General features: G+C 38.5%; 3 protein-coding genes and 1 non-coding gene across 5 annotated transcripts in view; 1 reads left to right on the forward strand and 3 right to left on the reverse strand.

Moving 5' to 3' along the window:
- The window catches only part of LOC134801798 (ribosomal protein S6 kinase alpha-5-like), a 130,040-nt gene extending 126,882 nt beyond the window's left edge, over positions 1 to 3,158 (reverse strand). The window contains exon 1 of the mRNA XM_063774399.1: positions 1,854 to 3,158. Coding sequence (XP_063630469.1) covers positions 1,854 to 2,565 — 712 coding nt within the window. The 5' untranslated portion in view covers positions 2,566 to 3,158. The remainder of the gene's footprint in view (positions 1 to 1,853) is intronic.
- LOC134801812 (transmembrane channel-like protein 7) overlaps positions 1 to 27,787 on the reverse strand; it is a 187,556-nt gene that overhangs the window by 127,768 nt on the left and 32,001 nt on the right. The window lies entirely within an intron of this gene.
- On the reverse strand, positions 3,682 to 22,881 carry LOC134801800 (CCAAT/enhancer-binding protein zeta). The gene is made up of 21 exons (XM_063774402.1): positions 22,638 to 22,881; positions 22,396 to 22,507; positions 21,879 to 21,979; positions 21,515 to 21,602; positions 20,391 to 20,564; positions 19,739 to 19,848; positions 16,685 to 16,830; positions 15,382 to 15,517; positions 14,877 to 15,082; positions 14,160 to 14,334; positions 12,300 to 12,395; positions 11,331 to 11,475; positions 10,477 to 10,676; positions 9,748 to 9,883; positions 8,976 to 9,149; positions 7,749 to 7,833; positions 6,207 to 6,322; positions 5,937 to 6,092; positions 5,302 to 5,370; positions 4,143 to 4,232; positions 3,682 to 4,060 (listed from the first exon to the last, which is right to left on the reverse strand). The coding sequence occupies exons 1-21, from the start codon at positions 22,794 to 22,796 to the stop codon at positions 3,741 to 3,743; spliced, it is 2,994 nt and encodes a 997-aa protein (XP_063630472.1). The 5' UTR covers positions 22,797 to 22,881; the 3' UTR covers positions 3,682 to 3,740.
- Positions 24,262 to 24,365, forward strand: LOC134802047 (U6 spliceosomal RNA). The gene has a single exon (XR_010145805.1). It is a non-coding gene; the product is annotated as a U6 spliceosomal RNA (small nuclear RNA).

Below are 27,787 nucleotides of genomic sequence, written 5' to 3' on the forward strand. Positions count from 1 at the left end.
GTGTACGGATGGAAAACTAACTCCATAAACTGAACTTCGGAATGTTTTCTTCATAATTGAAGTAGATGTTCATCGGAATCACTCGACTTCCTTGGCTTACCAACCCCCACCAACTTGAGGTGATATTACATTTAGGTATCCTTTCACCGGACACTGTATTTATGATAAAGGGATATGAAAACAACATTTGTCCATCCAACATCTTTATCTGTCCCTCTAAGCAGAAAGTGCTTTGAAAAAGGATATATTATCGAACTGGAAAACTGCATTGCTATCCTCGCAATGTTAATCTTCATAATTTGAAGCAATACCACTATCCAGGGGTCACTAGAGTCCCTTCCCTTACCAGCGGAATGAGAATGTACAGGCCCAAGAAAATATACCGGTCAACATAATGTATTGTATCCCTATATATACACTGGAACCCATGTCACAGAATAAATAATAGTACAGGTACAGAAGACTCACTCTCTAACAAAACGCGTCTGTTACGATCAGCACAGATATGGCCGCTAGGTGGCGACAGCGCCACGCGCGGGTTATAGCTTTCCCCAAAATTGAGGCGGAACGGATGTACTTTTAGTTACCTGTAGCAAAGCGACGAAATCGCGGAGTGAGCCACGCCGGCCCATCTTTTGTGGAGTCGTACGCTAAGATGGTGTATGCTATCGAATATAAGTACACAAAAAACAACATCATCACAAAACGGTTGCAGCATGAATCATTTCTGACCTACCACATTGATTTTTAATTTATGTAGGGTTTTAACCGACTATATATGGAAAAAAGTTGTTTGTTGCTCGCCATATGCATGTTTGTTCTTATTCTTATTTTGAACGAATCTCCCATAGTAGCATAGAAACTAGATCCGATTTTATACCTTGAGTTCCATTTTTTTTACTTTTAACTCGTGGCTAATTAGTCATACCATATGTATCAAATCAACCAATTTACTATATGAATCAAATCAAACAATATTACACGTAAACCTTTGTCTAGTTTGTCGACTATGCTGTTGTTATGTTACTTGTATCAATAGCAAAATACACGTGTCTGGAAAATTAATTGTTACATAAAATGTCTAGTTTGTTTTATAATTTTCATTGTTACCAACTCACGTTTTGTGTCGCTAATACTTAGTATCGAGTTCGAGTGAGATGTCAGTGAAGCTGAAGACAAACATTTTAATTATCACTGACATTAACAATCATTATCTCTAATGATAACGTTAACTATCTATTCGGACCTTTCTCGTTTTACACGACGCGTGGTCGCGTGGTAGGTATTTATCATTAGCTCTGCTTATCGGCGCCATTATGGTTGAAGATGTCGTTTTGTATAATCTGATCTGAAATCGTATTTTTTTTTTCGATTTTAAGGAAGTTTCTCAGTTGCTCTTGGAATTAGAGTAGGTATCTACATAATATTAAGATTGGCTCGGGACCGGGACCGGGACAAAGTGGCGTACTTGAAGAGAGGCCTATGCTCAGCAGTGGGCGATAAAAGGCTGGTATGATGATGATGATGATAATATTTTAACACAAATCTTGATCTTTAGGTGGTCTTAATCAGGGCTTTGATATCTCAGGTGGGCTTTGCTAGTGACTGAACATAGGTATTAATTATCATGAGTTACTTTTCAGTCTTTTCACCTTTGCCTACCTCACTTTCATCACAGTTCTATCGTGAGAAATTCTGCAGGGACAAAAGGAAGTTGAAATACTTGAAATCAAAACAAATCCACAGGAAATAAACTTTAACTCCATCGACCTTGTAAACAATATTCGCTGTTGAATAATAAAACTTGGAAAAATATGTATAAATCGTTATCTCTAGTTATCTACTTAACTTACCATAACCAATTTCATGTCGTACAGTGTCCTTGGCCTTCACGATAACGGCAGCCTCTTCAAACGGCTTCTCATTTGGATTGGGATCTTTAGAAACCTCAACTTTTTCCTTCTCTGCCAATTCTTCTTTAGGATCGTCGTCATCGTCAAAGTATTCATCAAATTTGTTCTGTTTAAAGAAATCGAAATTGATTGCCGCTCTTTTCATAGTAGGCGTCGCGCACGCGTCCACTTCGAACTGTAGCATTCTTGCCGGCGACATGACCTCCATAACTGGAGACGGCTTAACGAAAACATTATCGGTGTTCTTGATGAGCGACAACTTCAACAAATTCTGCGTTCTTTGTATTTTATCTTGCTCGTTTATTTTCGGTGTTTCCACAATAGTCAATGGTTCTGGGGGTGGCGTGCAAGGATCAGCAATAGGAGTTTCGGGAGGCGGAGTAAACGGCTCAACAATTGGAGTTTCAGGTGTTTCAACGGCCGGCGTTGAAGCAGTTTTAACCAAACCAGCTGGCTCTATATCTATGGAAGAGTTCCTGTCTCCAATAGTTACATTTTCGCCGATAACTGAATAACTATCCAGACTCATGCGAAATGTGTCGTCAGGCAAGTCTAAAGTGTCTGCTATAAATAGTTGATTAGAACTTGAGGAAGAAACTCTTGCAGAAGCCGGTTCCTCAGTTTTTTGACTATCAGGTCTAGTCGTCTCCATGATTATATTAAAATATATGTTTTCTTACTCAATTTGTATCATTCAATGTTATATTTATTGTTACATATCCCAACAATATAAACAATTATCCTTGAAATATATTTAATCGGACCGAATCGATAAGCGCAAGATATTCACATCACTAAACTGACGGCATACTCACACGTGCGCATCACCGAAATCTGTGTTTGTGTGCATCCGTGAGCTGTCAAACTAGTTTCGCGGTTTCGTTTTCTTCATAGAAAAATAGTCTAATTGGAAATGAAATCGCACTACTGCAGTCACGACAACAGTCTACAATGTTTATTTCTCACCACACACTTCTTATGTCAATAAATACAGCTTTATCTTGCCTCGCGTCCGTCTATAAATAGCCTCGTAATCGTCACTTGCACTGATTTTTGCCCGCCTTTTTGCTAATTCACAATGTTCACTGGCAGCACGCTCGTAAATACGTCCAATAATGTCAACAAAGCACTTAAGCGATAGTATTCACTGTTATTTCGGATGTAATACGTCTCGAATCGCGTTATAAATGCGTGATACGGCTTGCGCGCAGCCACTATCCGACTACGCGTAGCTATATGATAGTTGTCAACAAACAAGAAAGGCGCGTTGCGCTGTGCAGTCCGGCCGGACAGGAAAATATTCACTGCGACGCGAGCCGAAATCTATTGCAAACGTAGCTTTAATTATTAAATTACGTAGTTAAATTCAGTAAATTCGCGAACACACGTCAAAGGGTATTTCGATGACGATGCAATGTATTGTAGACGGCTAAAGGTGGCTCAAGGTCAGATCGATAAAGCTCGGCGAGCCTTGGAATTTTTTCGTATAGCGTCCAAGATAGGTAATTGGCAATCTTTTTCACGGCTTAAATATTCAGCTCTGGCCTTTAGCTGTGTTTTAGTCTTTTTGTATGGTTAATAAATATGTATTATGGCAGTTATGTACGAAATTAACGTCTCGAGTGTTTAGTTTGGTTGGGTTAGCAACAGGTTGCATTTGACAGGTGACTCAAGTCATAACAAAACAACTTGGCAAAACAAGGACAATTCAAAGGCACTTAAAACAACATTTTTTATTAATGTAACTTACATACATTTTTATAGTCTTATACAATAATCGTAACAGGGAATAAATCGAAGTGTTTTTATTCGACAAAAAATATGAAATCATTTGAACTTTTTTTTCTTGCCGCCGGCGCCACCGAAGTTGTCGCCTTTCCTTTTCCCGCCTTTTTTGTCTGCCATTTTATTGGGCCGGCCATTTTGTTTGTTCTTGCTGAACTTTTTGTTTTTAGCGCCGTGGACTTTCCTGTTATAGCCCTTCATCCATTGATCTCTCTTGTCTTCCCATGCAAGCTGTTTCATGCTGGAGTTGTCTGTGTTGGCCACGGCTTGACTGGAGCCCTGTTTCTTGTGTGCAGCTGTTTCTTCTAGAAGGCTCGAGAATTCTTCTGCTGATGCAAACAGCGAACCAAGGTCGTCTTTACCTATTACAGAAACATACAGTTAATATTCATATACACCATTATGCATGATCTTTTGAAAGGTATCATATGTTGAAGTACCAACCTTTGAGTTTCAGTTTCATCTTGCTTTTTTTAGACTTTTCGCCAGGGACGCCAATCTCGTCATCGTCATCGCTGTCTTCTAAAAGTAATTCTGTAACAAAAGGCAATGGTTGCAGAATAAATAATAGGTGTTTGTTTATATGAAAGTGTTGATGCGTTTTCATTGCAATGTTTTATTTATGTAAGTTGTACTTATTTTATTTTAAAATAGGACAATTTTACACAGAACAACCTAATCTCTAAATCATAATTTGATTCCAAATAAAGTAAGACAATGTTGCCACTTTTTACTAGCGCGTCTTGTATTTATGTAAAAATAAGTAAATAAAAGTACTTTTTTAAATCGTAGGAGTAAAATTACCAATAAATAAATTATCTTAGCGTATTTATTTATAAAAAGGAATTTACTATTTTACAAACAAATTATTGTAAAACATTGTCTTACTTTTTTTGGGATCTAATTATGATTTAGAGTATAGTCCCACAGTAAGCTCATAAAGGCTTGTGGCGTGGGTACTAGACAAAAAGATTTCTCAAAATAGGTGACCTATGTCAAAATTATATGATCCATTTAATGGGTCTTAATCTCTCGATTCAAATATTGTTGACGTCTATGGATTCTACGGGCCACACACTTATTCATAAAACTTTACGGGCCTGATTTAAAAAATAAAAATAAACCATTTATTCACAGAAACAGCATATCTTTACATAATAGGTACAACCTCCGCCAAACTGTATAACAGTTTGTTGGCAGAAATAGGCTCATCTCTTTACATACTGTTTTAGGCTATTTTACTTATTTAGGTATTTAAACTATTTTTAGATACTAGTATAAGTTACCAATATAAGTTCAATATAACATAACATTCTTTAACTTAAGTTTATCCTAGCTTCATATAGTTTCAACATGAGTTTTTTTTAAATTTAGACTTAAATACATTTTTGCTGGCGCTTTTCCTAATATTCAAGGGTATGTTGTTATAGATTTTAGTTACATTATGTTTTATCCCTTTCTTACAAAATATACCGATAAAAGACAAACGTTTCATAGCTAATTCAGGCCAGTAACGCGTTTATGAATAACGCCATTAGTATGCGCGTCCATGTATATTTTAGAGATCCTTGGTTTATATTTATAACAAAACCAGTCGTCTTACCGTCTTCTTCGCCCGAGAGTACGGGTTCATCCTCGTCTCCAGAAATATTCAGCTCGCCGTCTTCACTATCTGTTAACAGAACAGAAGTTTAGCACATATCAACCCCAGCATATGAGTTACGTTCGAATGATACCGTTTATCACCTGTGTGTACTCACTGTCACCTCTTTTGCGAAAAAAGTAATAGATCGTATATGCCATTCTTGGGGCATTCCAGAAAACTGTCGGGTTCGTCGCGACGCTATTTTTTTTAACGTTACTGCTTAAGCCTATATTTGGCATGATACTCGTAACTTTTGATAACTTAGCTTTAAATGCAACGGTGTTTAATATGGATTTCTGCAGGTTATTAAGATAGCAACAAATTGAACCTTTTTGTGGATTGCCCCTTGCTTATACACGTTGAAACACAGATAGTCTGTGCGGAAAGAGAAGAGTCGCGGAACGTAAGGGAAAAAGGGAACCCATACATTCTTCGACTCTTTCCGCACAGACTCTATTTTGTTTTTCTCAGTCTACTCCATGACCATGAGCGGAACCATAGCGGTCGAAACGTCAGGCGTGCCGATTTATGTGCCAAAAACAGTTTTACTGAGCTATTCTACTTTTCTTGTGAGATATGATCAAAACAATTACCTCCACTATCATCCCCACCCTCAGGCACGTCTTCCACTTCTTCGTCATCATCATCATCACTGCCGAGCTTGTCATCGTCTTCTCCCTTCTTCTTTGGCCGTTTCTGCTTCGTGGTTTCCATGTCCGCCAAGAAGTCTAACTCTTCGTCAGAATCGGCTGTTAAAATAAAACGAGACATTTAATAAATTATGGATTAATTAAATTGCACTTTTACATTTAGGTATTAAATATCTATTATAGGGCCTACGCCCTACACTTTAGTTATCTTACCGGTAGGTCGGGTGCCCGTGACCGAGTCGAGATATTTCTCGAAGTCCTCACTTGTGACAGAGTCGGCGTCACTGTCCGAGTCTGACTCATCTGCGTCCCGACGTTTTTGGAGGAAACTAGAAGAAATATGAATATTAGTCTGATATTTTAAATCCCGCACGCGATTACATACCTACGAAGTCTACGAGCTGTATTAAAAATCAACGCCTGTATCCCTAGTGTAAATTACATTCAATAGCGTGACGTGACTAACGTTTGTATTAGGGATGTACCGACTAGTCAGGAAAGCCGACTATCCGACCTCATTTGTAGTCGGGGATTAGTCGGCAAAAATGGCCGATTAGTTGGCACTTTAAAGGTGACAGAAAAACAGGGCAAAAAGAAATATTCAGCACATATTTTCATAAGCTTTTTACCTATTCTACCCAAATTTTTAGTGTTCCATACAAAACTTTGTTCACGGAACACTATTATTTAGGGTGCTTACGAAAACTTTTGTTCGAAATTATTGACATTGTGGTCGTTTCTTTATGTCCGACTGTGCGGTCGCCGTATGAAATATAACCTTAGGATTTTTTTAATATTTTTTTTGCGTTACTATATGATTAATAGCGTGACGAAAGGGGTAAAATGATTGTTTTTTAGTGCATTTGAACCGAACTTAGACCAAACTAATGAACTGGCCGACTAAGCGACTAGTCGGCCGACTAATCGGCCATCCGAGCGCCGATGAGTCGGCTAGTCGGCCAAATTAGTCGGCACATCACTAGTTTCTATTGGATCTTAAGTTTCCAAAACGTCCCGCTTGGCGCGCTGCTGTTCAAAATCCCACAAAAAAAAAGAGATAACGCGAACGTTCGTCACGCTATCGAATTAAATGTACACTAGAGGTTCAGAGGGCCTACCGCGAACCACGTTCGACGTGTTGCCTCTCTGTCGCGCTTGTAATTTCGCACGTAAGTGTGACAGGGAGGCAACACGTCGAACGTGGTTCGCGGTAGACCCTCTGAAGTTTTTGATATTTTTCATTTCTCATGCTCTGAAAGAGGGTCATTGTTATTCTAAAAGGTGTGCAGAAAATTATACGTTTCTGCACTAGAGCATTTTACGTTCCAAGTACGACTATATAAATTTTTATACGATAAGCAATTGAAATTTGGGTTTAAACATGGATTTGTTATACAATTTCCATTCTGATATTTATCACCCGATGCCATAAATAACGATACTTTTGCCTAAATTGTTAATTGAAAGTACCCTCAAGATTTACTATAAAAATGTCTACGTTCTTATGTTTTTAAAAAACACATGCATTTTACTTTCCTCGTATTCGAAATTAAAAGTAGAGTGTTTAACTTGGGTGAAAAGCATCATTACAGCACCGAACGACCTCGGCAGAAATGAGTGCCTCTCATCCCTTGGTTAACAATCTACTATTGAAGTGACTATTATTTTGAGTTGAGCTGCAGCTGAATTGAGTTGCAGGGACTATTATTTTTAATGTAGGAGTTGTTTATATGAATTTATTTAAACTGAACTTACTCATAGAGAAATCTTTCGTCGACTGGTATTTTGCTGGCGTCCTCATTCAGGTACGATGATGAATTCACTGGGAGGCTCTTCAATCCTGAAATTACAAAATTAATAATAAAGTAACCAGTATAAATATGATTGACTATTGATACTATGATTTTATGATGACCAAGAAAGGCGTGGCGTAGGTATGGGTAAGGCGATACCAGGTCGAATTATACTGGGAATAGTTGATTTTATTGAACTTTTTTCTAAACTACATCAGACTGATAAACTAGTATCCTTTGCAAAAATTGCTATCTACAAAAATAATAGCAGGTAAGTAAACGTATGGTTTTTTTTATTTAAATGCACTTTTTATAGCGGTGATTCTTAAGCCGACCACTGACTAACAGGCCGGCGGACGATATCGGCCTGTCAGTTCGAACAAAAATTTGACAGCTCCGAACAACTGACAGGCCGATACCGTCCGGCGGACTGGTATAGTATAAACAACATTATTTGCGGTATTTGACACATTATGACTGACGTATATAGAGACGTAACTAACGCAAATCGATTGTCACAGCAAGCGATTACGATTGGATGGCACGTAGACTGAGGTATCGAATTGTGACGTATAATTAATTTTTATTTGAGATTTAAATAAAGCTAGAATCATATGGTTTTCCCGCAAGGTAAATGCATTTAATACACCGACCGAGTAGGTCGCACCCATCGTCAAAATCTAAACTAACTGGAGATCTATTTTAAAGTTTATTTATGTTATTTCTGTGTCAAATTTGTTGTCTGTTAGGTGACGATAAATATGTCCATATATTTACAGTTAATTATCCACCTTTTCCTTATTCTTATTCAAAGAAAAATTAAAAATTCATATCGATTTACTTAGACGACTACCGATTCATAACGGCGGTGTCCGGCCAACCCTAAAATAAAAATAAAAGACGTAGAACGTAAACGTTCGCAGTGCAGTTGTTTTCCTTTGTGATTTCGATGTGCAAGAAATTTTACGTATTATTGCTGTTGTGAGTGACAGACGTCAAATACCACAAATAATGTTGTTTATATAGACATGTTTTAGCAAAATCGGTTCATCCGTTTGTTGGGGTTTATTAAAACTAAACTCTAAAAAAATTGAGTGAGAATGTAAACCGGTTTAGTTCCCTAACTATTGTTTGTCTCTATCTGTCGTAATCGTAAGCTATGTTTTTTGAATAATGTATGTCTGTATACCTTTGGCAGTATAATTCTTCCTAACGGCGAACTTGGGATGCGATCCCTTGACTCTTTTAACGTCCCCGTTTTGCTCGTCCTCCCGTTTCTTTGGGTTCTTGAATACGAAGCGATCCAAAAAGCGGATGCCGGAGAAGTCTTTCAGTGGGTCGCCGCTGTACTGGATTATTTGCTCTGTAAACAGTTTTTTTATTAGTTACATATTTGACCTTTTGAACGCCAAACGGCGCATCCATTTGCCATGCCACTGACGCCACGGGGGTAAAATTTAGTTTTGTGAATAAATAATGCCAACCTAAAAGTGGAGTGTTTTTCAGTAGATTTTCATCAAAAAACGATCGACGTCAAATGCCGTCTTTGTCACGAATTTGCGTTGACGTCAATTGCCGTCTGTGGCGTTCAAAAGGTTAATTTAGTCCTCGAACACAGAATCGTGTTCCGGACATTTGGGAGAAGTGAGTAGAGCCGAAGCCAACAAGTATACTCTACACAATTTAATGAAATGCAAATGTAAGTGGTACAATCAGTATCAAATACATATAGCGACGTATAAAGTGGCCAAATATATCGTAAATCGTTAACACCTTTGTTCACAAAGAATTAAGGATGTGTTCCGATATATTTGGCAACTTCGGCGGTCACTATATCTAGTTAGACTGTATACCGTGCGGATGCTGCCCTCGCCCACGTCCTCGGACGCATCGGGTGGATCAGGGTGTAACGTCTTGAAACAAGTGATTGTTTTTACCTAGATCTAGACAGGAATACCTACCGTGTAACAGTTTGTCAGCAAACAGCTTCACTGTAGGATGGAAATGATTATATAGCGGCAGTAACTCGAAATAAGCGCTGTGATCCGCGCCCGCGAAAGCTGGATTGCGGGTGTAGGGATTGTAGTCCGTTATTTCCTGGGGAAAAAATATAATAACTTACGTTTATTACATTACTATAGTCCTGGGAAATTAGGGATTGCCAGCCGAGTAATTAATGTAATTATAGCTGAGTGTAGCGAGGTCCGATATGGGAATAGGCATACGAGGTGGATGGTGATTAATGCCATTTTTGAAGGAACACATCGTGAAATTCGTGAGGAAACCTGTAAGGAGTATGTGTAGTTCCCAATCTGCATTGGGCCAGCGTGGGGACTATACAGGGTGGCTAAAAAAGAACTGCATTCCCGTTGCCAGGGAGGTTTTAGGATTATACTGAGTAACTTTTACTATGGGACCAAACCAAAAATCGCGGAAAAAAATTTTGGCGGTTTCATACATTTTGACTGGTCCATTTTCTATGGGAGGGTAAATTTTTTGGTTGGTCCCATAGTAAAAGTTGCTCAGTATAATTCCAAAACCTCCCTGGCAACGGGAATGCAGTAAGTTTTTCACCCAGGCCCTCTTGCGCATGAGAGGAGGCCTGTAAAAAGCCTCCCATTCCATTATATTTTGAATCTTTATTGTAACAAATCAAAAAAATGTGTGAGCGGCTAGAGGATATTACTCACTTTTTCACTATTGATAGTCTTCTTCAACTGTATCTTAGCAGCGACCTCCTTGTCCTCAGTATCCTCTTTATCCTTTATATCCTCGTTTTTGACCCTGGCGTGGTACCAGCCGGCGACGGCGGCCGATGGCTTACGTTTCTTCGGCCTTATGTTGCCCTGTTCATCTATCTTGAGGTCTACGTATGTTTCTTCGTCGTCGTCTGAAAATGACAGAAATTGCGCGATCAATAAGCCTAGTAAAAGGCCATGAGATTTGGAACAATGTATTCCAGCCGGCCTAGCACATGATTGGCGCGACAGTATCTCGCCCGCGAGATAGACTACCCGTCCCTGTTTAATTAATACAGTTAGAAAAGGCGCAGGAGGGGCGCGACACCCCTCCTGTGCTAGGCCTACAGGGGTGGGCAAAATTTGCTTACAGTCCGACCTAATATAAGTAGAAAATAACTAAAAATCGCTACGATATTTCAAAAACTCTGCTGGCTGAACCCGTGCAGTGGCCTAAGGGCGTCACCCGCATCACTGAACTAAAGGAGGCATTTTAAATTATTATGATTGTATTCGTATTTGGATTCAGAAAAATATTACATTTATACATTCTGTCATTTCTGTCGCATAAGTGAATCATTTACGTTTGCCTCAATGTAAAAGTAATATATTGGACCAGAATCTGGTGTTGCTAGATAAACTTTATTATTTTTAACTCTTTCTTGTCAGACTATAGGTAATCATAGTTTATATTAGTGGAAAACAAATTTCAACAATAACCTAAAATTCAGGTTTTAGTACCGTTTTGCGTAATTCTCGCTCGCCTAAGTTCTTTATACAAGATTGAAACATGTATGATCTCTTACCCATAAGCAAATCTTTCTTATCCCCCTTCAGAAGGTCTATTTTCTTCTGTTCTACTTTTTCTTCTTCTGTCTGTTCTGCGCCGTCTGCCGTCTCGTTTTCTACTGTTTCTGTGTCATTTATCTCTTGAGGTTCTTCTTTTGGCTCCTAGGAATTACATAATAATTTCTAGGGGTCCTTTTGTTTCCTATAAAGTTTTAAGTCATAATGTATTGCTTGTCATATTATCGTTAGTCATAACACTGAAACCGTTAACTTTTCAGGGTTTTCGTAAGGTTATTCTAGGTTAGGTTTGTTTTATGGCAATCCTGAAAAGTTACGCGTTTCTGAGGAAAACCAATTATGACTAACGAAAATTCGGACAAACAATACAATAAGGCTTAAAACTATTTGGGAAACAATAGAGACCCTAATTTTTAGCATAAATTGTAATAAAAATCTTCATTTTAAGTTGACATGTTGTTAGGAATCAAAAACGAACTATTTGTTTAATCAATGCTTCGCAATTTCTTTGATTTATATAACTCTTAGGTTTATTGCCTGAATACAGGTATATTGTGAGAATCTTAATATAGCTAGATTAGGGGGCAGCGCCTAAATAAATAATAAAATAAATAAATATTAGGGAACATCTTACACAGATCAACCTAGCCCCAAAAGCTTGTACTATGGGTGCTAGGCGACGATATACATACTTATATACATAGATTACAACCATGATTCAGGAACAAATATCTGTGTTATTACTCAAATAAATGCCCTTACTGGGATTCAAACCCAGGACCATCGGCTTCGCAGGCAGGGTCACTACCCACTAGGCCAGACCTGCTTATTGACATTAAGTATCAATATGAAGTTGTAAGTTTTGGATTTAAGCCACAAGGTGTCAGGACGACGCGCACGTTGCATATTTTAATAAAAAAAGTACTTTGACACAATATTGCCATATTGCGTAGCGTGTTGTCGTTTACCTCTTTAATTTCCCTTTCAGTCCACACCAGCCTGGCTGCTTCTTTCTTCGCACCATCTTTTAACACTTGCGACACCAAGAAAAGCATACCGCAAGCCTGCAACGGATGGAAAACATGTCAAATCTTTTCTCAATTCCATAGAAGAAGCCTTAACTCTTTATAAGGCATAAGGGTGTCAGAAATTATGCAAAAATTGACCCTATCATTTTGAAACAAGTTCAAAATCATGTGGGAAATGTATTCCTTCTGCTAGTTAGGTTCTAATAATGCTAGGAGGCTTAGACAGGTATTTGATGTGCCTTCAAGCAAGCATATTATGGTGCAACTGCACGGTGCGTAAAGCCTGACCAGGCGGCTTAGCACGGTCGCGTTTTTATCCCTTGTCACCATGCCTGTCACGTTCTAACAAGTATGTAAGTGCGAAAGGGACGCGCATAGTGATAGTCGATAAAAATGGAACCGTGCTGAGCCCGCAGGAATATATGATCAGTGATTTTTTCATACTATACTGAACTGTCACCATGTAGTGTGTCGAGAATGGTTGTTTGCTTTCTATCCTGGCAGGAGTCGCCATATAAGGATGGCGGCCGGTGGATAGTAAGCAAACAACAATAGGGATGATGACACATGTTGAATTTTATAACAAAATCTAGTAAAATAGATAGCAAATGAGCAATTTATCACATATTGCGGATATTTAAAAAATATATGGAACTAATACAAAAATACAGCACCTGAAAGTTTCAAAATTTAAGTTTTTTTTAGCTTCCAAAAAAGAAATAAGTAAGGATACCATTCGATTCCTCACATTTTATCCAAAAAAAGATTGTCTAGCAACTATATAAGTACATAAACGCAATATTTCACCGACAAAAACTCAATTTTCTTGTTTTGTTCATAGTATTCATACTTCAAGATGGACTCTCAGTGACCTTGACGTCACGGTCACTTATCGTTTTGTTATTGCTTTAATGCAATGGGTCCCATATAGACATTTGATCCTAAAAACAAACCTGATTGATTGATACCATAAATGGAAATTTGTCATCTAGCCTATTCTCGAATATATTGTGGTTTATTACTGAAGAATAATAGGTTACATAGGTCTTTCTAAACACAAGTCTTTTTTAGATGGTCTTCTTTAGCGCAGCGTAGGACGTCCACCCATAAGATGGACAGACGACCTTGTTAAGGTCGCCCGAAAACGCTGGATGCGGGTCGCTTCCAACCGGTACGTATGGAGGTCCAAGGGGGAGGCCTATGTTCAGCAGTGGACGTCTTATGGCTGAGATGATGATGATGATGATAGGTCTTTCTATATTAAGCGAGTACACTTACACGATACACACACTACAACTATATAAATGAGAACAACAGCGCCATCTTGAAAATGATCATATATTATTTGGTCAGGCTTTAAATAACTCTGTCTGTTACCTCTTCACGAGTAAACCACTGAAACGATTTAGATAGTTTTGAGTCCCGGGAAAGGACGTAAATAGTAGTGGTTTTTATTAAGTTATCCCTTAAGAGAGTAAAAAGTGTATCTAACCCCCTTATTCATAAAACTTTACGGGCCTGATTTAGTTAAATTATGTTTTATGCCTTTCTTACAAATAACATAAGTCAAAATGACAGATAAAGACAAACGATTCATAGCTAATTCAGCATATATGAATAACGCCATAAATCTTTTTAGACAAAGTTGCAAGCAGGAGTTTAACTCACCTGAGCCGGAGACATCTGGCAGCAGAACTCCAGCAATCTCTTGATAACAGCTGTGACTCTTGGAACGTTGTCCTGCTTCAACGACTCGTATATGAGCGACAAGAGTATATTCTAGTTCGTCGCGTGTCTTACCTGCGCTGGCGACATCTGGCAACACAACTGCAACAATCTTTTTATAATGGCCGACACTCGTGGAACGTTGTTGTCCTGCTTCAACGACTTGTATATGAGCGAGAAGAGCAACGCCGAATGGGACGTCGTGAATATGTCAGGGCTGGTCAGCTTGCGGTATAGAGATGTGTAGTATCTGGAAGTTTTTTTTAATTATTTTTATGTAATCTTACTTGAGAAGTGGAGGAAAGGAGGGGAGGCCTTTGCCTAGTGGGACACTAAACTAGGCTAATTAAAAAAATATCTTACCTACTGGAAACACAGTATAAGGAGGAGTTTTTTGGAGCCCTATCATACATTATGCGGTAATTACGGTTGTATAAAGTGGGTGTGTAACTGTGTAATGTTGGATATAGGTAATTATAATTAAACTGTCATACAATTGCTATAATGGCATTTGATATATCATTACATGGTATAATGTATAATGTATTTTTTATAATAAGTTACTTAATGTAATATTATGTTTCAGTCTAAACCGTAATGGACATAATGCATATTTTAAATATAATTTTTAATCAGTATAAACTAAAGACATATTGTATAATCGCTTTTTGTTATATAATATTTTCGCGGGTCAGTCGGAAGGTAATTATGATGGGGGATGGTAATGATAACGGCGATGGCAATGATAATGAAGGATGGTAATGACGATGAAAATGGTAACAATGTTTTTACCTGTCAGAGGTTCCTTTAGAAGCATCACTGATATGAAACAGCAGCGCCAACGCGTGTATAGCAATGTTAACCGTAGCCAAATGCACCAGTTTGTGTATAGCGTCAATGTGCGCGGGAGTTTCGGCCAGTCGCGCTTTGTCAGCGAACGGGTAGGCGCGCTTCACGCCGGTTAAGATGGCCGACATCAGGCGGGAATCGATGTCACCCTGCAAACAGTTTAAGTTTAATTAATTCTCGTTCATCATACTGCACTAATGAAAAACTCTACTATGCAAAAGCAGCTCTATCTGTGATTTTTTTCAATGCAAATCATCATTTTACGCACAATATGTAGATGACGTTATACTGTGTAGCTTCTCGTACATTTTACGGTAATTAGGTTATAACACGTTAATGCTTGATAATCCAACTACCGCAAAATGTATGGCGCCATCTACTTCAGCCGTCAAATTTGTGACCACAATATTTCACATTTTTTACGCGCCCCAACATCCTAGTTTCTTACTTTCTTGATAGAAGCCTTGAAGAACGAGAAATATATCCTGATAAGATTCTCCGCTATCCTCGCGTCGTCCTTGCCCAAGAAGAACTGGTTCAGGAAACAAATGCCGTAGTACTGCGCTCTCGGAGATATGTTCGTTCTAAAAGAAGAATATGAATTAAATTTGTTTAAAGGTCTCTGCCCACTACACCGTATCATACCATGACCGTAGTAGGAACGTTTCAGGCAAAAAAATATTCTTTGTATTAAAAAGTATGAGACTATGCCCACTAGCCCGTTCCGTCACCGACCATACCCGTCGCGTGCCATGCACGGACCGTCAAAAATTGTCAGCGAGGATATTTTGCCAGTGTCAAAACGTTCCGTGCACGGCACGCAACGTTGCCAAAACGGTGCGTGCAGGCGGCGAAACGATGAGCATACGGGTTATAACCGCGTATGGTGACCGTTCTAAGCCCGTTATAAACGCGTTGCCATATTTCTTGCTCTCTCTTGCCAGTCTGATAACTATTCGGTCGCTCTTTCTGACGAGTCTTGCTCTCGCGAATAAAACGTGGGTACTATGAGGATGAAACGCGGATGCTACGGGGATTATAGGCGGATGCTACGGGGATGATACGCGGTTACGACGGGCACTAAATCCGTTATGCACGGATATGAAACGATGTGGACACGTTCTAGTGGGCATAGTAATCCGTGTCGCGATACATTCCATGCCCGATACGTTCATAGTACGGTCATGGTATGATAAGGTGTAGTGGGCGGAGACCTTAAGGAGTAAATCATAATAAACATAGTAGTAACTGGTTGAACCCAGTTTTTTCGAGATTTCGGAGTGAATTCTATTGTAAAATAGAATAGAATATAAGAAATTTAATTTAAAAAAAAGTACTTAGTAAAAGTAGTTCAGTATGACTTACACATGGTGGAAGGTAATTATGATGGGGGATGGTAATGATTGGTAATGATAATAGGGATGACAATGATAACGGTGGATGGTAATTACAGTGCGACATATAGCAGAAATTAAATGAGGGCGCCACTTTCTACGTAACTGTCACATTTTTGACGTAAAATGTTTAAACATAGCAAATATTTAGCATGGAATTTTATGATTTTTATGTCACACTATATGATGGAAGATTGTCATGATACTCATGATTATGAAAATGGTAAAATTGTTTCATCCTGTCAGATGTTCCTTTAGAATCATCACTCATGTAAAAAAGTAGCTTACAAATTAATTTGTTAGAAGTACAGCTAAAAGACGAGAAACACTCTTTATACAATTTATAAAGAAAATTACCTGAAAAGCATCTTCTCAATATCGGCTAACACAACAGCTTTCATGTTGGGATGGTTGTACAGCAACTGACAGAGATGGTAGATGACCTTCGAAGCTACTGACTGCGCCGGGTCTCCGAGCTTATTGATAATACTTGTTAACAGCATCTATAAACGATTTAAACTTTCATCTATCGGTCGGCAACGGACGTTACTCTCGCAAAGATCTCGGGCGTAGAACGGAACACATAACAGTATATTACATATGGAACTGTTGGCCGAGGCGAAGCCGAGGTCGACAAACATGTGATCTGAGGCTTTCTTATTTTCCTATATACACAGGGTATTATACTACTTTTCTATTCGACCAAGCCGATAAGCGGCAACTTCGTTTAGCGCAGTGTGCTTTCCGCATGGAGAACAGAAATAAGTACCAATTTAAAGTTTTGACTGTATATTGGACTTAAATGTCAAATGTAAAATTACTCGTACCTAAAGCCGGCATGTATAATAGGGCAAAGTCTAATGAAAGGAAGGCATATCCCACCTTTAAGGCCTGTGCACACCGGGTTGCGTCACGTTGCGTGTGCATGACGTGCACGTGCGCGTGCGCTAAATGTTGGAACCGCACACGCACACGTCACGCAAACGGTGTGCCGTCTCTCATAAGGATCTGTATACTACAACGCCGCACGCACACGCAGCCGGTGTGCTCAGCCCTTTATAATATATACACCGTGTTTTTATTAGTGTCCGACCGAAACAAGTTTTTTTGCCGAAACCGAAACCGAAACCGAATGTTCGGCTATGGCTCTAGTTTCGGCCGAAACCGAAACCGAAACTTTTGTAGACTTGTTAAAATCGTTGAAAAAATGTCATAAAACCGCTTTTACACACATATTATGGGGCTGTCAACACCCAATGTCCTTGAAATTGATGTTACTTAAGCAGTTTTTTAAGAAAATTACTAGAGTTAGACCAAGATAATTCTGCAACGATTTTGATAACACACGCAGTGCAAGTGTTATTTTAAACGTCAAAACTTCTACGAAATTATGACGTATAAATAACATTTGCACTAGTTGCACTGCATATGCTATCAAAATCATTGCAGAATTTTCTTGGTCTAACTCTATTCATTCACCAGTCAAGTTAATATGTAGATACAGGGACAACCAATAAAAACAGCCAAAAACGCGAGCACAGCGAGCGCGAAATTTTTTGTTGACAATATCGCAAAGCCGTGTACTATCTTCACCTGGGCCTAAAAGTCCGAAGTTCCCCAGTAAGGCGAACTTTCATGCGAAGTCAAAGCCGTGCTTCAAGCTTCAGGATAAGTAGTTGAGCACAGACTCCAACCAATGTCCATTGTATTAAAAAGCGAGACCGCAGGCCGAGCAAGGCGCAGCGAGGCCAAAGGCTAAGCTGAAGTATAGAGGACATGTGGAACACAAACCAATGGTAAATTGAGGTAAAAAGTGAGGCTAAGGTCGAGCATTCGTATAAAAAAACTGTACTGGGGACAATTTTAAGGGTTTTTTGTTCGGTTTAATCAATAGTCAGCTGTTCAGCCTTGCAAAATATTAACTATTGAGAAAATCAACTTTGCGGCACTAGTTGAGCCCTATAGCCTCGCTTAAAATTTGCCATTAGAGGTAGATAGGAAAATTACTGAATAAGTGAGTGAATAAAAGCGAAAAAGACATCGTTCGACTCAGGCCGAGCTGATACTCAGCCAACGCCTGAAGATTGAAATTAAAAACGCAAACTTATTTCCCTGTACTGAACAACAGAACATGTTGTATGCAGAATTAACTGTAGGGGGCCCCGAACCTTGCACTGCCTGCCGACATGCTTAATGCATGCTTTACTCTCGGGGTTAGAAGGTCAGTCTGCTGGCAGTCGCTTTCGTAAAATCTAGTGCCTACGCCAATTCTTGGGATTAGTTGTCAATTGCACCCCAGGCTCCCATTCCCATTGCCACGGCTCGGCAAAAATTCCGGGATTACGCGAGGAACATGATGAGTTTTCTAATTATTCTCTTGCCCAGAGCCCAGTAACATGCGTCAGTGCTATCTCATTCACTCCGATACAATTAGACAGTGTGCGCGTTATAGGTATTGACAGCCTCTTAAGACTGCGTCGACCGTCCAGTATATGTAATAAACCAATTAATTTCTGTACCTATACATGAATCAGTATATGTACCTAGGTATTAATATCGTTGTCCTACTTATTCCCCAACTTTTGGTCTCTGTCCCAAGTACCATTTCGTAAGTTTCGGCCCGGCCGAAAGGTTCGGCCGTTTTTTGGCCGAAACCGAAACTACAGCCGAAACATGAATTTTTGGCCGAAACTGGCCGAAACCGAAACCGAACCTTCGGTCGGACACTAGTTTTTATTGAATTCCGTTAACTTCGGGGTATGGTTAAGTACGTTTAAGAGAACTAAATGGCATAAACTAATTTTCAATAAAAATATTTTTTTGCTTTTTTTTGTAAAAAATATTAAGTTTAAAAAGTAATTAAATGTTGCATATGGCGTTGTTGTAACACGGGCATTACATTTAACTCAACCAAACAATTGAAATCTGTGACATATCAATGTTATTTCGAACATCAATCAGTTTAATAGCAAATGTATGAACTCTTTCTAAACACTAATCAATATGTAAACCGGCCCTAAGGCAAGTGTACACGCTTGTAGAGGCCTTATACGAAAAAAATAAATTATTGATTATCTCCGAAATGGAGTTCATTAGAATATCGGTGTCTTTGAGAAAGTTACTTGATTTATGCTCAGGAATGCACCCTTGAAATTAACGGAAATAAAAAAAAAACACGGTGTATAAGGCAGAGGGAATTGTAATTCCCATAATGATTTTGAACTTTATTTTCAAGTAATGGGGTTGAATTTTGCGTAATAATTACACAAATGGTGTGCTCACATGCCCGCAATGTTCGCGACCTTTTAGTAACAAGATCGGCTACGTCAGCCACTTGCGAGTTGATAGCAGTCGCCGTGGCCGAATCGGCCGTGGAGCTATTAATATTTATGACCGTTGAAGGGTTCATACCTTTTCTCGTTCAGGATGATGCATGAGTAGATAAGACATGGAACTGACGGCCTTCTCCTTGTTGGCCTCCACGGAGTCGTGCGCGAACTTGTTTAGAGCCTCCACATACGCTGAAAACAAGATATATATATTACAGAATAAGGGCTGATTTAGACGATGCGAGAACTCGCATGCGAGGTTCATACCATTGCGGGTTTTGATCGGTCGGTTGAATTGGACGTAACCAACAGTCCGCAATGTAACTGAAATCGCATGCGAGTTCGCGCGCCGTTTTAATCAGCCCTAAGTAGTATTTAAGGGTGGTATTCCATCTGTCCAATTCCTTTATCCAATGTGTAATGCGTCTCACATATTGCTTAATGCGAGAGTGAGACGCAATGACATTGGAAAAAGAAATTGACCCCTACCAGAAATGACAAATATAATATACAACAACTTTGGAAGGAAAAATTGATAGCAAGAGGGGAAGGGAAGAAGGAGGGTCACCTGGGTTGACAACATAAAAAAATGGATGAATGTGGATATTGGATAACGCAGCCAAACTGGCAAGAATGGCTGAGAGCAGAATAGAGATGGCAAAGGTGGTTGCCGACGTCGGTTAGGGCATGGCAAATAAAGAAGAAGATAAAGGCTTGCTAACGAAATAACTTACTTCCATACAGCTCTTTAAGTTGGTCCTCATAAAACCAGAGCTTGAGAATATTCCGACGAGCCTGCTTGTTGCCCGAAGTCATTTCGTCAACATGTCCTAAGGCATGTTGCTCAAATGTACGAAGTTTCACGTCTGGGATCAAAAGGTCTGTGATCAGCAGCTCAGACAATGCATCTGTAAAAATGTGTACCATAACATAAGAAACTAACACAATTGAATGAAATGGGAGAGTGATAAAAATAGTGAAAAAAAAAACAACGGGTTGCACTCCGGGAGTGTAGGCAGAAGTGAAAACTCAATGAAATTGTAACTCAAAATATTAATAACAGCGCCATCTAGTGCAAAATGTCTGCAGCACTATGTATAATTGAGGTTAACGCCATCTAGCATTATTACGTCGCGTTATTTGAAACCCCTAAGCACATCACTGTGAGTACTACAGTTATATTAATACCAGTTTGAGGGTAACTCACTAGATGGCATTTAAATCAAAAAACACAATGACATTGTCCATCACACGTGACGTCACGCGAGCGCCCTGCGCCGCCTAAACGAAACAGCAGGCTCAGGCATACATTTTCGCCGCGCGGTAGAAAGAGAGGGTTACGCCTTACGCTGTCTCGAGTTTAACATTTTTTCCCCACCTCAAACAGTGCACAGCGCCGCTAAAAAAGTTTTCATTTCAAAAAACAAATCTGGCTAGAATGCATAATTTATGTATAATTTTATAAGTATTGTTCCCAAAAGGTCATAAATGAGGGATTAAAAACACAACAGTTGCAGAATGCACTTGAATGACTGCAAAAATAGTGTGAATTTCTGTTTTCTTCCTGAAATAAAAATAGCATGAGAATATGTAGGGGTTGCATCAAAAACTAAGTAATTAAGTCCGAATCACGCTTGACTGCACATTTCTAATAGGTTTTCCTGTCATCTACAGGTAAAGAACTATTTAATGCATTTTTTCAAAATTTTACGCCCAGTAGTTCCAGAGATAAAGGGGGGGGGGGGAATGGTCGGACAGACAGACAGACAGACGTACAAGTGATCCTATAAGGGGTCCGTTTTATCCTTTTGAGGTATGGAACCCTAAAAAAAGAGCTTGTTAACTATTGTATGCTTACCAATAATGACAAGACCATCCTTCTTCTTGGCTGGTTTCACATTATTAACCAGGTTCCTTAAGGCTGTCATGTTGTAAATAGGGTTGTCCTGTAAATACATTTAACCTCATAATTTCTGCAAATGATAAAACTGTCAAAATAATATATAAATTATTGTTATTTGTAAGATGTTGATATTAAACAATTTTATTACAGTGTGACAGACATGATAATAATTTGAACTTTAGAGATACATCCCCATTTATGAAACTGTTAAGATGGTGGGTACTTTAATTTGAATTGTTTTATGCACTTGCATACATTGTGATTCACCAGTTTATAATTTGATTTTAAAATGTGAAAAATATATACAGCACAAGTTTACCTGTATTAAAATAGTAGCCGCTGCAACCCTGTCTCCAATGGCTCCCTTGTTCAGTAAAGTGCGGGCCCACTGGTGGTCTGATGACCCGTTTTTGCTGGATTCTAGAAACAAGAATTCACAAATATTATAACTGAAATAGATGTCTTATACACAAAAATGTCTAGAGCAGGAATCAAACCTGTACCACCAGCAGTCATGTTAATAGAGTCAGATTTTTCTCAGATGCAATTTTTTATGAATCCTATATCAGAGACTTGGCAGGACAGGCTTGGCTTAGTGTTTTTTCTGTCAATAAATAATTAAGTTTTTTTTTGCCTTGTGGGCCAAATTGCAGGACAATTCAATAATACCAACTGACAATAGATGATTTTTATGGAATATCACAGCATTTCTTTTTATGGAATATCACAACATATAAGCATAGCCATATACAAAATATATACTTTAACATTGTCATTTTGTTAGTTACATTTACTTGATCAATAGGATATTAAATACAAAGAGACTTTTAACTTACTTGTTTCATATGCCAAAGTGTCGCCATGTAACGCACTGCTTGCTTCTTTCCGCATCTCCTCTATCTTATCCTGGCTTAATATCTTAGTTATTGTGGCTGGTTCCTCTGGCATCTGAAAAAATGCATGTAAAGTAAGTCGTCGTTCCTGCCAGCAGTATTTCGTTCTTTTTCGACTTAAATCCTTCAAATTTCCATATAGTATGATCAAATTAGTTTTATAAGTACGCGTTAACATGATTTACCTGCTGATACCACTTCTTTTTCTCCCCATATTCGAGACTTTCAGCAAAATTCTTCGCGATGCCAGCTCCCTTTTTATGGTCGGCATTTTTATCCACTGCTCCGTAATTTGTGTATGCCTCGTCAACTAATATGTTCTCCTCAAATCTTATATGCTTCATTTTGAGTTATATAGTAGTAAAACACATTTAAACTATATTTTTCTCAATACAACACGTGCGTTGTGGTTCATAAGAACACACCGAACACACACAGTATGACATTGACACTCAGTTATTTGACAGTGACAGCCAGCAACCTAGGGTCCTAATCAATAACAAAATAATATCATACACTGTCCGAATTTTACATATAAAATCCTTACACTAGGAGCTACATCAAAGCTATATACTCAAAAATCTGAAATCGTGTTTTGCTAAACATATGTCATTAAAAAGCCATATGATATGCTCAAGTTTTTGTGTAAAACGTATGTGTATGGGCCCGTTATTTGTTTATCTGTTCATTGGCTCAGATGCACAAGTCGCGCGGGCTACCCGGATGGATTTTGGTGGCTCTTTCTAAATCATGATCGAGCTGCTGGAACTGCACGCTTGTTTAGGTTGGCTATAAATTATAATTGCCATCAAATTGGCTCCATCGTGTAAAAGTTATAAGCACCTTGTGCAAAGATCATATCTTATAATCTCATATTAAACAACTGTACCGATATTCGAAACCTAAGAATAATATTGAGAATGGCAACATTGTGTTGTCGGTCGTATTGTCCTTTTCTAGCATATACGTCCCTCTCTCTCTCTCACATTCCCACCACAGAGCAGTTGGTTTTGACAGGTGTTTGACAGTTACCGCCAAAACAAATTTCCAAGTCATTGGCTTGCTGTTTTTCCATCTGGAAGGTCGTGAAGCTAAACTGCTGGTGAGTTTTTGAATTTGTACCCCAGTTTAGCTGACTATATTGAAAAACAGTTTCTAACGGCTTTTGCCGTTCGAAATAAATATTTAAATTTAGTTGTCCGTTAAACTATCTAGCAAATAAAAACGATCCGGAATAGTGATGTGCAAGTGTTTTCAAAGGCTGCCTGCGCGCACCGTGGCTATGCCAATGAAAATACTAAAACACATGTTAGAAAACACATCGAGCTGGTAACGCGTGCACGTGTCACCATTATAATTTAATTTTATACCTACATTAAGTATCTTCAGAGTCTTGTTAGCTTAAATATTTGTGTGTGTGTATAATAACGGTTGAAATTATAATACTTAAATGGTGATCTGTAGAGGCATACCCTTCAGTTTTCAAGTGATTTGTGTTTTCGAATACGAAAGGATCGGATAGTTAATACGTGTTACGTAGAACCTACGTATGAAGGTAGAAGCTTATAGACGTGTAGGTTTTATCTGTCCAAGTATCTATCAGCAATTTGTCTTTTTATCCCGTTCCGGGTTAATATAATATTTATTGCAAAATTTATTTTTTGGTAATAAACTTGCTGATAAATAATGTGTACCCGCTTAGGAGTCGACGAAGCTCCGCTTCGCGGAGCTTCTATTTCCGCTCTGAGGAACACACGGTAACGAACAAACCTACATCGCAAACATTGCATTTATTTTTGTGGAAACTGAGTACTTCGGCAGTACATAAACTTAAATCTGACTAGACATAGAGAGAGATTAGCATGGCTCTGCGCAAGAATGACATGCGAAATCGTGATGTATTTCACTCTTTATCTACCAACTTATATCTCTCCAACTAAATCTTTGATAAAAAAAAAAAAAAAAAAAAAAATGGTTAAAATGTAGGTAGGTACCTACTTAAATAAATAACTTAGCAGGTACTTACAGCCTAAAAAGGTTAAGGAAAGAAATCTTGCATGTAGTTGCTATATGTGCTTGTGTTATTTTGGATTTGAATAATTTGATTATTAATTCTATACGTAACTACATACAAGAGGGTCAATTCTTAAGCCTACCTACCTACCTACATAAATAGTACACTTGTAAACGTTTCAAATAAAATCGGAAGCCTGTGATTTGGAAAGGCATTAACGATACGGGAATCTTTAGATTGATTCATTGACGAAGACGCATGGTTTGGTTCATATTGTCAAATTATATTAGTTAACTGTAGAGTTAAAGTTTAGTTTTGGCAAATCTGCGCGTCACCGTGAATGACACTCTCTAAAAGTGCCTGTTAAAGCCTGCTTAAAGCCCTTCACCTTGTCGAGCAAGGAACCCGCAACTAAGGGAATATTACCCACAGGGTATTTGATTTGAATGATATTCTTAAACCTACGTCTGTTATGGTTCCACCTGCGTGAGGTGTGCCTTAAGAGAATCTTTTATTCGTTCACAAACTAACGTCATGTTATTTGTGATAAAACCAATATATTATGTACCTATCTAAGCCTGCGCAAGGCTGCCATGTTTCCACCTGCGTAAGGTGTGCCAAAGAATCTTTGATTCGTTCACAAACTGACGTCAAGTTATTGATGATGATATTATAACCTATGTAAGCCTGCGCAAGGCATGTCAGACATATAAATGATATGGTTATAACACAAGCGAGCGAGTAGGCCACAATCAGAAAAATATTACAAAGATGAATTTGTAAATATCTCCTCTTAGAGAAAGTAAAAAGGGTTTAAAATAATGTTTTGGGTAAAAATCAGTCGAAATAGGCAAGGCTTCGTTATTAGAGTTTTCATTTCTGTTTACCAATCTATTCTAAGGGTCCCGAACACCCTGTTGGCTAAACCCAAAATTGGGCTAATTAACCGTGGTAAAAGTGAAAACTACTTACTATTTACAATAACATTTCTAAAATCATAAAAGGTAAAAAATAACCTAAGATTCCAGGCCTATTTCGACTCATTTTTATTTTAAAGATGATAAAATCTTTGCAACCTAATATATAAATAAAATTGTGGTCTGGAGACGCTAAGCCTCATAACTTGGGCGGCATAGATAATACTAAGAAATTTAGTCGCTGAATTTCGACTATAAGCCCAGGCAGAATATTGATAATTAGAATAAGGAGTGGTCAATCCTCCAAGGTCCAGATAATCTGTGGACTCTAATTAAATCAGGCTCGGTAAGCTCACGACACGACAGAGCTTACGATTCCATTCTGAAATAAGCTATGTTTACAATATATATTACTCATAGTGTGAAACAAACAGCCTGCTCAAGGTGTACAAAAGGTCCGTTTAATGGCCCTATGAATATCTAAAAACCTTTGAAGTCTAGGCCTGCTAAGGCAGACTAGAAATAAATACATATGATCCCAATGTAAGAGCAGCTCACAGTTGCATAAATTATATTTGCCTCGAGAGCACTAGTCTTTCAGTTAACATGTTTACGAGTACCTACCTATGTACACGATATGACCAAGGTTACCTACCTATTTAATTATTATATCCCTGACTGCCATGGTATGGGAAATTATTATGTGCTGGCGGTGCTGCGCAAGCATGTTTGAAATAAAATATACAAAACTGGCCTAACGGGCGTTTATGAATTATGTATTTTACACCCTTATGTCTGTATTGTGCCCCTTGAAGTTTTAAACCAGTAAGTGCTCCCATGCACGGATTAAGTTTATTATAAACTACCCATGCCCTAACCTCAAGGGCAAGTGCTTCTATGCACGGACCAGATACAGTTACCACTTAATTCACTTATTATGACTTGTCATAGTTTGATACTACACGTTTAACAAATTTAATAACGTGGAATGTACCCACTACAAAAGGTTTTTAAAAACAGTGACTGAATGGTTTGCACGAAAGGTTCTAGCACAACTTCTGGGCGGTCACGCCTAGGGCATGACCCTCTAGTTCTCAATTTATACAAAATTATAGCATTGTGATACTGTTCGCTTGCACAATAAAATAGAGAAACAGGAGCACGTCTTGCGAAAAGGCGAAGCTATTTTGAAACGCCAAACTTTCAAAAATGGATTGAAATATATAAATATGTCTTTGGTGTGGAACATGTACACCCAAACAAATGCAGTCATTTATTATATGTTGGCAAAACTCTGCCAAAGTGTTAGTCTGTCTGAACAGCGTTACCTGAAGGCATCAATGCACATGAATCTCTTGAAACATGGTGGATTAATTAATTTACACCCCGCCTGTGTCTTGCTCTTACCAAATCCACAAGTTAAGGACCTCAACCTATCTAGGTACCCTTCTTGCCCGGTGCCTGAAAAAATGTTCACTATAATCTCATGCAGTAAAGTGTCGGAAAACTAGGTCCACACACTTAGCGCTACTGTGAATATATATCTGAAAAGTCTGTAGACTGCCTTCCAGGAGGCGGGATGCTAATAGATTAGCCTATATAGTAGGCCAGAGATATAGTATTCAAAAGCACACTGATCCAAATCCAGTAATATTATATGTATTTCAAAATATAAAATAATTGACAATTCGGCGTATATTTGATATCAAAAAGTTACAATTATCCTTAGTTCATAAGGAGGATAAGTATACAAAAATATCAAATAGATTCGACAAAGTGTTGACTCTAGCATTGGATGAAATAGGTCCCTCTTAAAGGGCCTCTGCGCTGTTGGCTTTGGGCCCACGGGTGCCCGGCAAAAGGTCGGGGACCCCATGGTCCGCACAGTTATTGCAAATAATGTATGATCACTAAATAAACACACAAATTTGCATTTTGGTTAAAAACACATATGCGATGAGCTAAGGTTTCGAATTAAGTACCTTATTCTTAATAATTTACACACTGGAAAGAGGAAACTGAATATTCAGAATTAAGCAATGCTATGAATGGTTTACATAAATTAAACCACTTTAGCGTTCAGAACCAATCAAGCTTATGCCTACCAGTAGGCACCAGATAAGGTAAACTACTCTTACTGCATATATAGAAATTAATGAGTACAATTAAGGTCACTTGATGATAGCTAAACATGAATATAAGCAGAATGAGCCTGCACCTTTACAAATATAATTGATAAGGTTCTGTGGCATTTCTATATTAACCATTTGAACGCCAAGAGCACCAAAAAGCGTCATAACTAGGCGTGCCCACATGAGTGTTATGTTATGGCTTAAGCTCTCAAAGTAACCTTCACAATTTGAAGTAAGGTTTGTTTAGGTACATTAGCTCGCGTTCGCGTTAG

Source organism: Cydia splendana, chromosome 23 (assembly GCF_910591565.1).
Source record: "Cydia splendana chromosome 23, ilCydSple1.2, whole genome shotgun sequence".
Classification (NCBI taxonomy): domain Eukaryota; kingdom Metazoa; phylum Arthropoda; class Insecta; order Lepidoptera; family Tortricidae; genus Cydia; species Cydia splendana.